The sequence below is a fragment of the Dipodomys ordii genome, unplaced genomic scaffold, assembly GCF_000151885.1.
Source record: "Dipodomys ordii isolate 6190 unplaced genomic scaffold, Dord_2.0 Scaffold59, whole genome shotgun sequence".
NCBI lineage: Eukaryota > Metazoa > Chordata > Mammalia > Rodentia > Heteromyidae > Dipodomys > Dipodomys ordii.
Genome location: NW_012267275.1, coordinates 9,264,948 through 9,280,524, shown reverse-complemented (window position 1 = coordinate 9,280,524; position 15,577 = coordinate 9,264,948). Strand labels below are relative to the sequence as shown.

The window sequence follows — 15,577 nt, the reverse complement described above, 5'->3', positions numbered from 1 at the left end:
CATAACATCTGAACCTCACCTGCCCATTCAGACTACTCTGTCTGATGGGTTTAGCAAGATCAAGTCCCTCAACGTGACAGCTTACCCAATCCGTCACAGAGTCCCCTTCTTATTTTACTGTCTTCCAGGTGGCTTGAAGCAATGGACAAAGCAGCCCATCCTATTCACCAGGTAAGTTCTCCTTGATGCTTTTTCTGCCTTCATTTTGGGCAAGATCACATTAGATGTCATTCAGTCCACACTGGGACATTTTAGACCTCTGTTTTGGTTTTTTTTGTTTGTTTGTTTTTGCCGGTTGTGGGGCCTGAACTCTGGGCCTCAGCACTGTCCCTCAGCTCTTTAGCTCAAGGCTAGTGCTCCACCACTTGAGCCACAGTGCCAATGCCAGCTTTTTCTTTATGTGGTGCTGAAGAATCAAATCCAGGGCCCATGCATGCAAGGCAAACACTCTACCACTGAGCCACCTTCCCTGCCCCATTTTAGATCTGTTTTAAAAGCTGAGAAAAATGATTTTTTAAGTTAACAGGGGTTTTGCTCAGATCCTATATGGAAGCTTCCTCCCTGCTGTTCCTTTCTATCGTCTGAGGTTTGTATGGCGTTGCTCCCAATCAGACTTCATAGGGAGTCAGAACTGGGGATGGAGATTCTGCTACACACAGAGCAGTCCAGTGGCTCCCAAAGAGGTTACCGATCTTGCTAGTTTTTAGTCCTATACATAAAATCTGCATTCAGCTATCCTGAGCTGGTGCTGTTGTCCAAGCAGTTTGTTAGAAAATCAATCTTCATACTTAGGTGCGTGTCTTTATGGTACCATTCTCACAAATGGTGTCCATTGCCAATGATATCTTCATAGGTAGTCTAGATTGCATACATCAGGGGAAATTCACATTGCTTGAGCAGGAATGACGTACCTTGCTTTGTAACTGCCCTTTCATAACACTCACAAGCAGGACAAACAGCAGAACTTGTTTCATGTTTCCTGGAACATATCATTCAGTGCACTCATCCTTCCTTCCAATGCATCGGCCTAATGTGCCTGAATATTTTTAAGAGGTATCTATTCAACAAATGCACTCAGAATGTCTGCAACAAAGGTGAAAAACATGAACACCAAACTCCCAGCAGGCTTCTACTTCACAGGAAAAAAATACAGCAATCATAACAGTCTAGAAGCTTTTTGCACTGCCTTATTAAGATGAAAGAGCAAGAAAAAATAAAACTAAAGCAAGAAGAGTAACTGGCCAATACAAGCAGGGTGCTCTGATGAGAGAGAAAGTGCAGTGTCCCCAGCCACAGGTCAGAGTTCTCAGAAAAAGCCTCTCTCCCAGGCTTGTGGACTGAGGGCTGCCCTCAAGGGTAGAGGACCCCCATTTATCATCAGTCTTCCACATCACTGACCATGAGAGCCTAAGGCTTGAGCGGGTCTGGTGCATTTAACTTATTCCTTTGCCCAAGTGGGAGTTCCTGATAAAGAAAAGCATGAACCAGGGGCTGCTATTAGTCACGGTGGACATACCAGGAACAGGCTAAGGAGGTCAATCTCTGTGGTGAATGAAGGAGCATTTCAGGCCAACATTTCTATAAATGGGGGCATTAAAAATAGTCTTTGCTGAGCAGCCTATTTCCATTTCATTTCTATACCTCATCTCCTGTTCTTAGGCTGATGTTCTTTTGATTTTTTTTTCTCAGCATATAATAAAAGCCAAAAAGAAGGGATGTGGATAGACTTCAAATGGGATGAGGGTTTTGTATGGATGATGGATAGATCTGAGTTTTCTGGCTACTCAGTCACTTGAGCCATAAATTATTTTAGCAATAAAACCATTATGGTAATGACCTCCCTAAACACAAGTAGTATGAGTGTCACTGGCTCTCAAAGTCCAGGCAGTTAGTTCAGGATGACAACTCGAGCGATCCCTTTGTGCTCTACCTGCAGAATCACGTCTGGGAAGATGTTACTGCTCACAACAGCAACCTCCCACCCTTGGCTATCAAAAATCCAGAGTGTCTGGGCCTTCTGCACCGGCTGGATAGAAACACAGACACGTGGGTCCAATACTATTGCATTCTCAAGGATGGCTGCTTGTATTTCTATGCCAGCATTCGTTCCACCCAGGCCTCAGGTAAGGAAAGTTTTTGCTTGAAATCACAGAAAAGACATTAACAATAGGAATGGTCTTTTTGCTTGACTGAGCCTTCACTAGGAACTGTAGGGTGTGTTTCCCCTGAATTAGCTCATCAGTTCTCCAAAGAAAAGATACTATTAATGCTCTCATTTTACAAATTAGAAAACTGTCTTCAAAGCTGGGAGTGGTAGTTCAAGTTTATTATCTTAGCTACTTGGGAGAGGAGACCAGGGAATCATGGTTCAAGGCCAATCCAGGCATAAAAATGAGCACAACTCCATCTCGACCAATGATCGGTGATGGTGGCATGCATGAGTTATCCTAGCTATGGGATTAACAATAGCTGGATAGAGGAGCACATGTTTGCCATCCTGAGCAACATGGCGAAGCTCAAGTAGGATGAACACAGCCCAGACATATTTGTGCATAAAAGCAAGACTCTACCTGGAAAATAAGACAGAAAGAGGATAGAAACATGGTTTGAGTGGTAGAGTGCCTGCCTCATGAACATGAGGCCCTACAAACAAAGGTGGGTACAAAATCTGAACAATGTGACATATAGTACGCAATAAAGTACATAATGAAGCTAAGATTTGACTCTCACGCTTTTGCTGCCTAGAAATTAAAACATAAATTCCTTCATTCTTTTGGTCTTGGGTGACATTCAATGTCAATGCCAATCATATTACAAAGTACTAATTCCATTGTTTTCTCATGGTCTCTCTACTGTTACAAATGAATAACAATAATATTTGCTATTTCTAGCTTCCTAAAACTCACTTTCTTCATTTATAAAATAGAAATACCATCTATCTATTTTGCAGAATTGTTGTGAAGATTAACTGAGTCATTGTTGTTAAAGTACCTTTAGCTCTAAACATAATGGTATGTGAATAAAAAGATCTCATAGATATTTATTTATAATATACTTCATATATATTTCTTACTTGTATTTTCAAGTTATATATAGTATGTTAAGCTACATATATAGGATATTTTATTAAATTTCAAAAATAGATTGGCATTCTTGTAATTCTTTACCAATAAATTATTGGTGTCTTCCTTATAATTGAGTTTGATATTCTTGTTTTGTTTTTTTGGAGGAGGGTTGATAATAGTGAGCTTTGAATTCTGGGCCTCATGTTTGTGTGCTTCATTGGTGTTCCATCCCTTGAGCCACTCTTCTAGTATTGATTTTTGCTGGTGATTATTGATACAGAATCTCACAGACTGTTCTTCAAGTCTGGTTTCTAATTTATTTGGTGAGTCTCAGCCTACTGAGAAGTTGGTAATACAGGCATGAGCCACCAGCACAAGATTTATCTTTGATTTTTTTTGTCATATGAATAATCCTTAATTACCAGTTGTAATCGCCATGAAATATGACTCATCTAATTTCTATTTTAGTCATTCATGCTTATGTTTAATTGAGCTAGGTAGACATGTCAGGTGGGAAGGAGACATTTCTTGACAATTTTTTTTTTTTTTTGGTCAGTCGTGGGGCTTGAACTCTGAGCCTGAGTGCTGTCCCTCAGCTCAAGGCGAGTGTTCTATCACTTGAGCCACAGTGCGACTTACAGTTTTCTGGTGGTTTATTGGAGATAAGAGTTTCATGGACTTTCCTGCCCGGGCTGGCTTTGAACCACGATTCTCAGACCTCAGCCTCTTAATTTGTTGACAATGTTGAATTTCAGAAGTCTGCAGGAGGTATAACATGAGCGTCATTGGAAGGCCATTTTTTATCACTCAGGATGAACAATCCAATGACTCTCCCTTGTTCAATCAGACTTTCATTCTAAAATGTGACTCAGATTATCATACTACTATGAAAAGAAAGGCACCACACCCTCACACTTAGAGAACAGGCTGTGTCTATGCATCTTATATCACCCATGTAAGCAGCTGTGGCCAGGCTAAAAATCAAGACAAAGTAATCTAACTTCCGAAGTAGTCATTGACTAGGACTCTTATTACAGAGTACCATTACAAAATTCTGATCTCTTCATTGTTAGATCAATTAAGCTAAATTTCAAGAGACTGTTTCCATAGATAGAAAGGAAATGTTTAAAGATTGAATTCACAGACTTCTCCGAATGGAAAAGTTGATAAAGTACTTCCAAACCCCCTAGGGTTCAGAGACTGTTTCTGATTCCAAGAGTTAAAAATAGTAATGATTAGATGGCTTCTCTTGTTCCTAAAGGTCAAGGGGTACTCTGTTAGGATAGGAATGCCCTACTTACAGAGCTGCATGCAGATTGCTATGATTACATGGCCTGAAAATATGAGTGGCTGAAGCATCCACTGCAATTTAATGAGGTAGACTCTTGCATGGTTACTCAGCTACATGTTTTACTTACACTTGCTTTTCATTTTTAAAAGAACCTCAAAGGTAAGTTATAATTTCATCTACAGGCTTAGAAGATGCTGCTTTGTACATTCAAGTCATTGATCTCCTGGCTAGTTCATGGTGAAGACAGAATTTAAATTTTAAAAAAATATTGATAAGTAGGGGGGGAAAAAACCTCCTTTTCATTGAAAACCTCCTTCCAGAACCTCCTATGGTTGCTTCCTAATTACTCTTAGAGGGTACATGATCTCTGCCCAACAGCCCCTGTATCAGGCTTTAGCTTTCACTGCTGGGTAAAAGCTCCCTGCACTCCACCAACGTAATGGATAATCTAGTTTCTTTTTATTTTATTTTATTTTGGGGGGGGACTGTTTGTGGGGCCTGAACTCTGGGCCTGGGCGCTGTCCCTCAGCTCTTCAGCTCATGGCTAGTGCTCTACCACTTGAGCCACAATGCCACTTCCGGTTTTTTTCTTTTTGCTTTTGTGGTGCTGAGGAATCGAACCCAGGGCCTCAAGTATGCAAGGCAAACGCTCTACCACTGAGCCACCTTCCCAGCCCAGATAATCTATTTTCTTAGCACAGCCATCTCTGTGACCACCTCCTATACCTTTGTTGGTATTACTTTATTTCCTCAAAATCCTTGCATACCTACTGAACTCTCAGTATAAGTTGTTCTCAAATGTTTGTTCAGATGCACTTTATCTCTGCTATAAAACAATCCCAGATAGTCCCACAAGTAGGTTTCAATTTTCTGAGCTTACCTGTACTGTGACAATTATCACTTGGTATTTTATCTCACAAGGGATATCTTTGGCCTTTTGTTGTTGTTGTTGGTCACAGGGCTTGAACTCTGGGCCTGGGTGCTGTCCCTCAGCTCTTCAGCTCAAGGCTCTACCACTTGAGCCACAGCACGACTTCCGGTTTTCTGAGTGGTTTATTGGAGTCTCATGGATTTTTCCTGCCCAGGCTGGCTTTGAACTGCAATCCTCAGATCTCAGCCTCCTGAGTAGCTAGGATTACAGGTGTGAGCCACTGACACCCAGCTCTATCTTTGGCTTTTCTAAGGAATCGTTTACATTAGAAATGGCTTTATCTCATAAACACTAAATGAAACAATAAATGAATGCTGGAATAAATATTTCAACATTCAAATGTTCTGCACTACTTACTGCATGTGTAAATTATGAAGTTTTTCATGTGTTCATTCAGTAATAAAGATTAGAAGATTGCACAGCAAATTCAAAAGCAAATCTAGAACTTGATCAACCTCATGCATGACCAGAAGTTATATCACCCTTTTTCAACTGTAAGAAATTATCTCATTTTAGTCTCTTTTACATTCTTCCCTTAAAAACATAAACACTGTGATTAATAGCAACAATATTGCATACCCGTCTTTCCCAAGTTTACTTCTTGAATATTCCTGCCTTCACATAGTCTCAGTTTTACAGCCTGTCCACATGTGGATTAAATCTCTTAATCAACATAGATCAGAAGATTTGTTTTCTGAAAATCAAACATAAAATTTAGATGTAGGCCATATTCTAAAATTAAGTCCTACGTTCTGGTTGTTCTTTCTATGTTTTTTTACTCTCCTCTGAATGCTATTTGACTGTACAGGCAACTTGCTCCAGAAAGCAAATTTCATTGCATTTCCTTTCCCACCTATTGACCAGTGCTGAGTGCAGAGGAAAGATCTCTTGGGTATAATAGCTGAACCTTTCTTCAAAATTGAGATAGCTTTGTAAGAGCCATAAGAATTTTAATCTAGGGGCTGGGAAGGTGGCTCAGTGGTAGAGTCCTTGCCTTGCATGCCTGAGGCCCTGGGTTCGATTCCTCAGCACCACATAAGCAAAAAGAAAAAAAAAAGCCGAAAGTGGCGCTGTGGCTCAAGTGGTAGAGCACTAGCCTTGAGCTGAAGAGCTGAGGGACAGCACCCAGACCCAGAGTTCAGGCCCCATGACTGGCAAAAAAAAAAAAAGAATTTTAATCTAGGATTTGTATTCTTCCTCCAAGAGTTTAGCTCAATCCTTTATGCATTTTAACCTGAATCTTACTCCAGCCTGGTATTCACAGACAGTGATTCAGTGTAATGAAACCAAGTCCAAGTGGAGGCATACCCATTCTCTACCCTCTCACGAAGAACCTTGCTGAGCCACACTCATATCCAGGAGGCTAGAATATATGAATTTCAGTGTTCTGAATTTAGAGTTCTTTACATGCTACCTTTACATGCTATTAAAAGGGAAAATGCAGGACAAAAATTAGCATATATATTGGAAGTTTGCTATGTGTTGAGTAGTATCATAAGCATTTAATGCTCCTTTCCTAAGTCTAATTTTTACAAAATACCTATTATTATTATTATTCCTCATTGTGGATGAAAAACAGAGAAGTTAACTAATATGGCAATAATGACCTAAGAATTGGTTAGAGACATCGTGGGAACAAATGCTGTCTGGATCGTGCGTCCAAACTCTGTCATGGGCAATGTGTAGTGCATATTAGCAGAAACTTCTTTTTTTTCTGATAATGAAGTTTGAGCTCAAGGTCTTAGGCTTATTTCTCTTGCCAACTCAGCTGATGCTCTGCCACTGGAGTCATGCCTTCACCCCAGCTTTTTAATTGGTTATTGTGGAAATTGGAGTCTCATGTACCCTTCTGCCTGGGCTGACCTTAAACTGTGATACTCAGAGTTTTAGCTTCCTGAATAGCTGGAGATACAGGAGTGAGACACTGGGATCCAGCTAAAATTTCTCTTTTTCAAGCAGCACTGGTAATGCTGTGAGCCTATTCACTCCACTCCAGACATCAGCACACTGAATTAGCCAGGGTCTATCCAGTCCATCTATCATAAAAGTCACAGAAATTATAAAGCAGAAGTAAATTTATTGAGAGTGGCTGAGCCTATACTAAGGCATGGCCATTACAGACACTAAGATGCTCAATTTAAATTAGTCATTTTAATATGCATGAAATGTGAATGCTTATTGCATTCATAAGGATTACACAGAGTTCCAGTACTCTTCTTAATTCTTCTAGTTAATGATAAGTAAATGAATTTCAAACTGTTCTAACCTGTAGCTGTTCCATTACTTGTATAAAATCTGCCTGGCTCTTCACATCCCACCCACAATGTTCTGGTTCTTTATTTTCCCATCTTGTGAAGGTCATAACCTTGAAGAAGGTCTTGCTTACCATTTACACCAGTGCTTTTCAGAATGCTCCGTGAATCATGCAATCAATGCAGTAGGTTATAATTAATATTTGAAAAACATGTAGAATTTAATCGAATAGAAACATCAAGGTACATCATGTTATTTCACAAAACGTTTTAGCAATGACATGAAAGTGGGAGGAGATCTGCATTTGTTACATTTTTTTATTATAGCTGAAATTTATAAAAGTCCTGAAACAAAATGTTAATTTCCTGTATAAGTACTTACTTATCAAACAGTCCATTTTATGTTCAGAATCTCAGAAACAGCATATACAAAAATGGTGCTTCTTTTCCAATATTTTTGTGCTTGCAAATCTCTGCTTTGTTCTTGAGAGACAAGCTTCTGATATCACCACTTCACTTGGCCTCCTGTCTGTAGCATCCTAGTTGCTTTGCTAATTTATATATTTTTTAAATAATATTTTAGTCCATTACTTTATGTTCTTATTTGAGATGTGGGAAAACACATCTATTTCCTATTTCTGAAGGGATCTGTAGTATTATTGGCCTGACATATTTTTTTAAAGCGTCACCTACAATGCTAAGAGACTACTAAGTGCAGCAAAGGGAGGTAAGAAATGTGAAGGGAGACAGCCCAACCCTGGGTTCCTGTAATAGCCAGATTAGACATCAAACCCACTTTGTACTTTCAGCTACAGAAATACACTCTGGCATGTAATGTGGGAGTTAGAGAAATAGCCTCTTCGGTTCCCGGAAGGCTTTCCTCGCTGTCACAAGAAGTGTTAGCACTTACACAATATGCATTGCGGGCTCTCATGCGCCTGCTCACATTAGGAAGCCACTGTGAGGATTCCAGAAGCGCCTCAGTGAAGTGCCTTTATATGTGCCTGAAGGGCTTTGTCATTCACCACACACTTGAGAACATTCCCCGCCCCCCCCTTTATCTCTCTTAGCAAAAGTTGGGAGTAACAAATTGTGACTGTTGACTATTGTTTTTTAATAAATCACAAGTCTAAAACATGTCTCAGAAAGACATGTTTTACAATATTGTAATAAATAGGATTCATAATTCAGCTAACATTGTACTTTCTTTGTTTCCTTCCTTCCTTCCTTCCTTCTTCCTTTCCTTCTTTCTTTTTCCTTTCTTTCTTTCTTACTTATTTTCTTTCTTTCTTCTTTCTTCCTTCCTTTCTTTCTTTCATTGTATTTCTCTTTGTGTGTCAGGGGTGGTTAGGGGTGGATGTGTACGGGGGCTTGAATTCAGGGCCTGGTTCTTCAGGGCTTAGGTTCTTGCTCTACCATTTGAGCCATAACTCCATTTCTAGCTTTCTGGTGGTTAGTTGGAAATAAGAGTCTCACTCTCACAGACATTTCTTTTGGAGCTGGATTTGAACTGAGATACTCAGATCTTAGCCTCCTAGGTAGCTAAGATTACAGGTGTCAAACACTGACACTGGGCTATGTTGGCTTTCTAACACTTGTTCAGAATCCAGTAAGAGAAAGCCCAAACCAGTAAAATTGCCTCAAATGAGGTACTGGAGTTGGTTATAACTGGCTGTCTTTACCAGCAATCACTTATACCACTGATCAGAAAATAGGTCAAAAACCTTTGTTGTTTATGGAAGACCTTATTAAGCAAAACCTTACATCTATTCTCAAGAATGATAGGTAGAAAAAGGTGATAATACTTGTTGAGATATATTAAAAAGGACCTGAAAGAAATAAGAAAGGTCTACAAATGAATGCAACAGCAGGCAGAGGCTTGTGCTATTGTTAAGGCAAAGAATTTAGACAGAAGAGTAACTATGGCATTTCATTAACAGGTAAGTATATTGTCTAGCACCAGGAACCACAGAAGACAGCTGGGGACATGCTATTTCTTCTTGAAGTGAGGAAAATATTCTAGAATTTTACTATGGTTATGATTGCACAACTCCATGATATAAACTAAACAGCTGGATATGTTTGATGATGTGTAAATTGGACTACAATAAGGTTATTATAAATATTTACCTTGTGGGCTGGGAATGTGGCTTAGGGGTAGAGTGCTTGCCTAGCATTGCCTAGGGTTTGATTCCTCAGTACCACATAAACAGAAAAAGCCAGAAGTGGAACTGTGGTTCAAGTGGTAGAGTGCTAGCCTTGAGCACAGACAGACTCAGGGACAGAGCTTGGGCCCTGAGTTCAAGCCTCAGGACTGGCAAAAAATATACATAATATATAAATAAATATAAAATATAATAAAACATAAATAAATATAATAAATAAAATATAATTAAATAAATATTTATCTCTCCATCCCTATATATCTCAAGGATCTATCACTGTGGTTTTGATAAACAACATATTATTGAAGTCTACCAGGGGTGCAAAATCTGTCCACTTCTAAAATGAATGCTAAGATATTCTAAAATAGACTCATTTTAAATGGAATTAAAGGGGAAGTTAATATTACATCTAACCCCTCCAGAATTAGAAAGGGTTTTCCCCTAATTTTTAAAATCCAGAAACCAATTGTTCTGTTTTAAAAGAAAATTCACATCATCCTGACAGTGCACTGAGTGCTGAATGTAACCAGAAAAAATAAAGTCAGCCATTTTCAAAGGGGACAACTTACAGATCAGCTATTGACAGAGGGAGGAAAATGATTCAACAGATTTTATTTTTTGGCAACGCTGGGTTATTAATTGTGGGTCTTGCACATGCTAGGCAGATGCTCTACCACTTGAGCTACCCCTCCAGTCTTTTTTTTTTTTTTTTAGTTGTTGTTTTTTTCAGGCAGACTCTCACACTCTTTTCCCAAAGAGCGCCATCTTCTGAAGTCAATCCTCTTAACTATAGCTTCTTGTATACTAGGATTACTCTCAGCCTAGCTTATTAGTTGAGATCTTAACTTTTTTGCCTGGACTAACCTTGAATTACGATCCTGCAGATCCTAGTCACTGAAGTATCTGGGATAAGCAGCATGGGTCACTGCACTTGTCTTCAAGAGTTTGTTTCTGTTTTTTGCTTTTGTTATTATGGTACAGTCCAGTGGCTCCTGGAAGTAATTAGGGAATGAGAATAAGAGTAAACAGAAATCTTTAAATATCTTTAAATACTAATATTACCTGGCAGGGATATGGGCCCTTTGTTCTGCCAAGGGCTATTTGGATATGTATAACTTTCAGGAGCCATACAAAAGTATCAAAACAGGCAGATACTGACAGGCAGCCAGTCAGAAGCATATGTGTCTGTCCTATCATGTACCAGATAAGTTCATGGGTCTCATATGACCCATGAGCCAGATGTTCATCCATGATTCCTAGGTCAGGCTGCACTGAGCATAGACACCATAAGTTACAAAATGTGTGGATATTTCAGAGCCTTGTGGTATACCGAGATTCTTCTGGCCTCTAAAAAAACAAAAAGGAAATAAAATCCAGGCCAAGTACATACAGTATAACCATGAACATAGATTCAGGAAGGCAATTCTTATTTTTCAAGTAAATCAACTAGTCTCATGGCTAATTATAGTTGTCTTTTTCATATCATTCCTTGGGTTCCTTTTATGAATGTACTTTGCATATGCACAAAGAAGGCAGGATATGTTTTGGCTTTTAGAATCTGACAGCAATCTCCATCATTCTTCAGGAAGAATGCTTTAGTGATTCTGCCCCAGCAAATACAACTTAATTTCCCTCTAACAATCATACTTTGATACTGAATTTCTTTTTAAGTGTAAGATGTATAGTCTGAGCAAAAAAAAAGCTCATCACAGAAAGCTAAATTTTGATCCTGCAGTAAGAAAATTGCACAAGTGGAAACCAATGCCAGGCTTGATACTAATTGCTAGTTGCCTGCGTCTTCTTTTGAAGTCTCAGTTTCTTCACCTGTAAAATGAGGCTACTGAAGCATGAACGGGGGATTCCTTCACATTCAAATTTTCCTTGTCACCTTTTAAACTTCTGCTCTTTACAGTTTCTTCTTTTCATTTTTTTCTTCATTCATTATTTCTTTTCACATTTTAGGAGGCCTATATCTCCATGGTTATAGGGTCAGTGAACAAACCCATGGCTTCAAACAAGCGGTAATTGAACTCAAACCCTCATCAGAAGAGTTCAAGACTTTTTATTTCTGTGCAGAAAATGAAACCGAAAACCAGCGGTAAGGCAAGGTTCTTCCTATCTCTCTCTCTCTCTCTTTTATCCGTCTTAATAGGATTCTTGGCAAACTCTTATCCTTATGATCCAGCTCCACATCTTCCCTTAAACCCTTCCTTCCCTTTCCAGTCTCCATAGGTGATGTGTTCTAGAGTTTTTTGTCTTTTGATGCTTCCTCAGATGATGTTTCTGGAGATAAAGTAATCCCAATTCTTCCTAAGAATTGGCATGTAAGATTCCTGCTAGCATACCAGAAAAAGTTATCAGAGTTAACTCCACTCTCAAAATTATCTGGGAGGTATAACAGGTGGGTCTGACTGTTACACGCCACCTTATCAGTAAGAAACAATATTGAGCTGCTTGATAAATATTTCAATGGAATAATAGGGAAGTGTCACAGTGCATGGAACTCTGGATCCACAAGATGCTCACATTTATCCCTAAAGCAACTTTCCCACTTGAAGAATAACAAAGCATAAACCTCAGTATTTCTGAGACATCCTGCTGGAGATATTCCTGGTTAAATCAGTTGGTCATTGTTAGTGGGGGGCATTTTGTTCTTTGCTTGGTTTTTTGCTGGTCCTGAGACTTGAACTCAGGGTCTGGGCACTGTCCCTGAGTGTTTTTGCTTAAGGTGCTCTACCACTTGAGTCACAGCTCCACAGCTTTTGGGTGGCTGATTGGAGTTAAGAATTTGATGGACTTGCATGCTCCTGTTGGCTTCAAACTGAGATCCTCAGATCTCAGCTTCCTGAATAGCTAGGTTTTTGGGCATGAGACAACAAAGCCAAGATAGTGGTGTTTTCTAATTAAGATTTTTTCTTGAAATCAATGTTATATAGATATGTTTTGTAAAACATTGTTTAAGAAAATGAAAGGAAGGGAGAAGAAAGGATCCTTAAGTGGAGAATTTGTTGTGGTTTCCAGAATTTAACCCAGACATATTTTCCCATATGAAAATATTTGATTATTATAAATGTGATCAAATAAACTTTAATGTCAAGCAGAAACAATAAAATATTAATAATTTTAAAACTTTATAGCTTCATTACTCAGTATTTATAAGCATCATATTAATTGTAGATCTTGTTATTTACATGAACAAATTTAATCATTACCAGTATGAATCCCACATATGCTATTTTACCTTCTTATTCAATACATAATCTGAGCATGCTTTATACTCTTAATTTCAAACTAATAATCCAGGGACTCTGTTAGAAAATAAATGAAAGGATTTTGTCAGATTGACATTCCCATAGTCTCCCATGTTTAATGCAATGTGGCTCTTTTTTTTCAATGTAGCTGGATTACAGCTCTGAAGGCATCTATCAAAAAATGGCTTCCTTTGCATGAGGCTATTCAGGACTTCATGAATCGACCTCTAGAGGAGACCAGAATGTGAAAGAGAAAGGCTCCATGAGTTCACCACAAACCTGTAAGAAGAAACAAAATGCTTCTATTCAATGTCATAAGATAGAGATTTTCAAAGGAATATCTCTTTATTGTTACAACTTTGTGATACAATTATAATTTTTTGAACCAAGGCACCAATATCCAGTATAATTATCAAGCATTTCACTTCCCATATTTCTCCATCAGACTATATGTGTTTACCATCAAAATATAGTGAATGCTCTACTTGCATCTTTTAAAGTGTAAATACAGTGAAAGCTACTTATTTTGTTTTGCGTTTCACATTGTTTGTAAGATGTTCTGTTCAAGCTTTCTAGAATGCCTGGAATATAGGATTCTTGACAAATTCAAGATAGTGGAAATGAAATGACTGAAATCATGAGTAGGAATATTTCAGCCTAACAGGCCATTTTCCAATAAACAGTATCAAGTGCCTCCTAGAACTCTTCAGAGTAAGGAAAATAATACAAATCATTGCTAGAGAAACAATTAAGATAAGAAATTGGATTAAATTTACTGGAGAAGACTCAGAAATGGGATTGACTTCCTGAATTTCTGTTACACTGCATACACAATGTAAATCAGGAATGCACTTCTCTTGAGCCTGAATACAAAACTTATTGATTCAAAAGAAATGTTATAACATGGCTTCATTTCTCAGTGGAACAATCTGGATGTGTAACCAGGAGTTAGTGATGCATTTGGAATATGGATCACAGATTTCAAGTGGTTCAGTTGCAAGATTCAAGGACTCTAGAAAAACTCACATAAAATGAAAGAAATCTTGTCTTTTTATAAAATGATAGTGCTGTAGAACTCACTAGGACCCTAGAGCTCAACTTTTCTTCTTGATAGCTTAGGCTCAGAGAGGTAATGGCCTATTGGAGATCACCAGGTTGTTAATGGTAGGATTAGAACTAAACTCAGGTCTTTGTCTCTCTGTCCTGTGTTCTCTGCTCATTGTGCCCAAGAAAATCTGGAATGGTTTCAGAGAGACAACAACACCAACCACTAGCAAATTGTTTAATAGTTGCCATTTCCAGCTGAGAATTGGGCCAATAGACTATGCTTATATTTCTGTCATCTCATAAGAACATTTTATGGTTGCTTAGATTATTTTCTTTTCCAGACAGCTTTAAATGTGAAAAGGTATCAAAATTCATGCCATTTTTATATTCGTTAATTCTTCTTTGCCAGAAAGAATGTGATGCTCTCAAAAAAAAAATGGTGAAAGCTTGTATCAGATAAAGGAGTATTGAGTCTGAGGATGTGCTCCTTCATTCATGCTTTAAGAGAAAGCTGCCTGTATGAACTCAGGCCAAAAAGACATGCTGCAATACCCCGACCAACTTAATACCATAACCAGAAAATATTCAATGAACATCAACAGATAGACCTCTGTTCTAAAAAAAATGGTCCCTTTGTTCTCCCAGTATCTGCTGTGTTAATAATGAGGTCTTTCAACAGCAGCAGCAGCAGTAATGTTCATGTCAGAACCAGGGGAGGGGGAGGTGGTCATCAAACCTCCACTCCCTAGCAGTGTTCTCTGCCTTTCTGGAGACTTGCCATGGAATGTACAAACTGTGCTGTTTCCAGGCAGCCAGTGAATGACCAGAGCCAACTGTAACACTGACACAGAGCTCTCCCCTGAAGGAGAAAACAAATGCAAATACCTCCGTTAAATGTGAATGCGGTTTTCTCCAAATCAAACACTCATATAAATTGCTTAAATATGAATACTATGAACTCTTAACTGTAGAGGCAGTGCCCCAAACTACAGTTGTTATGTCTGGAAGGGTCAGATGATCTTAACAATCTTAGATAGTATGCAAAAATGTTGGTGGGAAAGCATTTTTATGTGGAGAAGGTTCGTAACTTGTATGTGATCCTCAGAGATAGGAGTCAAAAAAACGTTCTAAGACTAAGAACATTTTCCAAGATCTACCAGGTTTGCATATCTATTAGACATTAGAAGGAGAGAAAAGTAAAATAAATAGTATACAAATGGATTAAATGTCTGCACATTTTAGGGTTAGCCATTTGACAAATCGAGAAGAGCTCCACTGGAAGAGAACAAGGGAAGGGGTTATATTGTGCAAAAAGAAATGTACTTTTTTTGTCAGTTGTGGGGCCTGAACTCTGGGCCTGGGCGCTTTCCCTCAGCTCTTCAGCTCTACCACTCGAGCCACAGCACCACTTCTGGCTTTTTTTGCTTATGTGGTACTGAGGAATCAAACCCAGGGCCTCCTATATGCAAGGCAAGCACTCTACCACTGAGCCACCTTCCCAGCCCCACAGTTGAAGAGGTGGGAGGAAAGGGATGGTAGGGGGAAAACAAAAGTGGAGGCAACATGTAACTTGCT

At 38.8% G+C, this 15,577-nt stretch overlaps 1 protein-coding gene across 1 annotated transcript in view; it reads left to right on the top strand.

The window, feature by feature from the left end:
* Nucleotides 1–15,337, top strand: part of LOC105989802 — a 107,288-nt gene extending 91,951 nt beyond the window's left edge. Inside the window, exons 8-11 of the mRNA XM_013022018.1 lie at nt 129–171; nt 1,937–2,123; nt 11,667–11,802; nt 13,104–15,337. Of these exons, the coding sequence (XP_012877472.1) occupies nt 129–171; nt 1,937–2,123; nt 11,667–11,802; nt 13,104–13,203 (466 nt within the window). The 3' untranslated portion in view covers nt 13,204–15,337. The remainder of the gene's footprint in view (nt 1–128; nt 172–1,936; nt 2,124–11,666; nt 11,803–13,103) is intronic.
* Nucleotides 15,338–15,577: the final 240 nt, after the last annotated feature.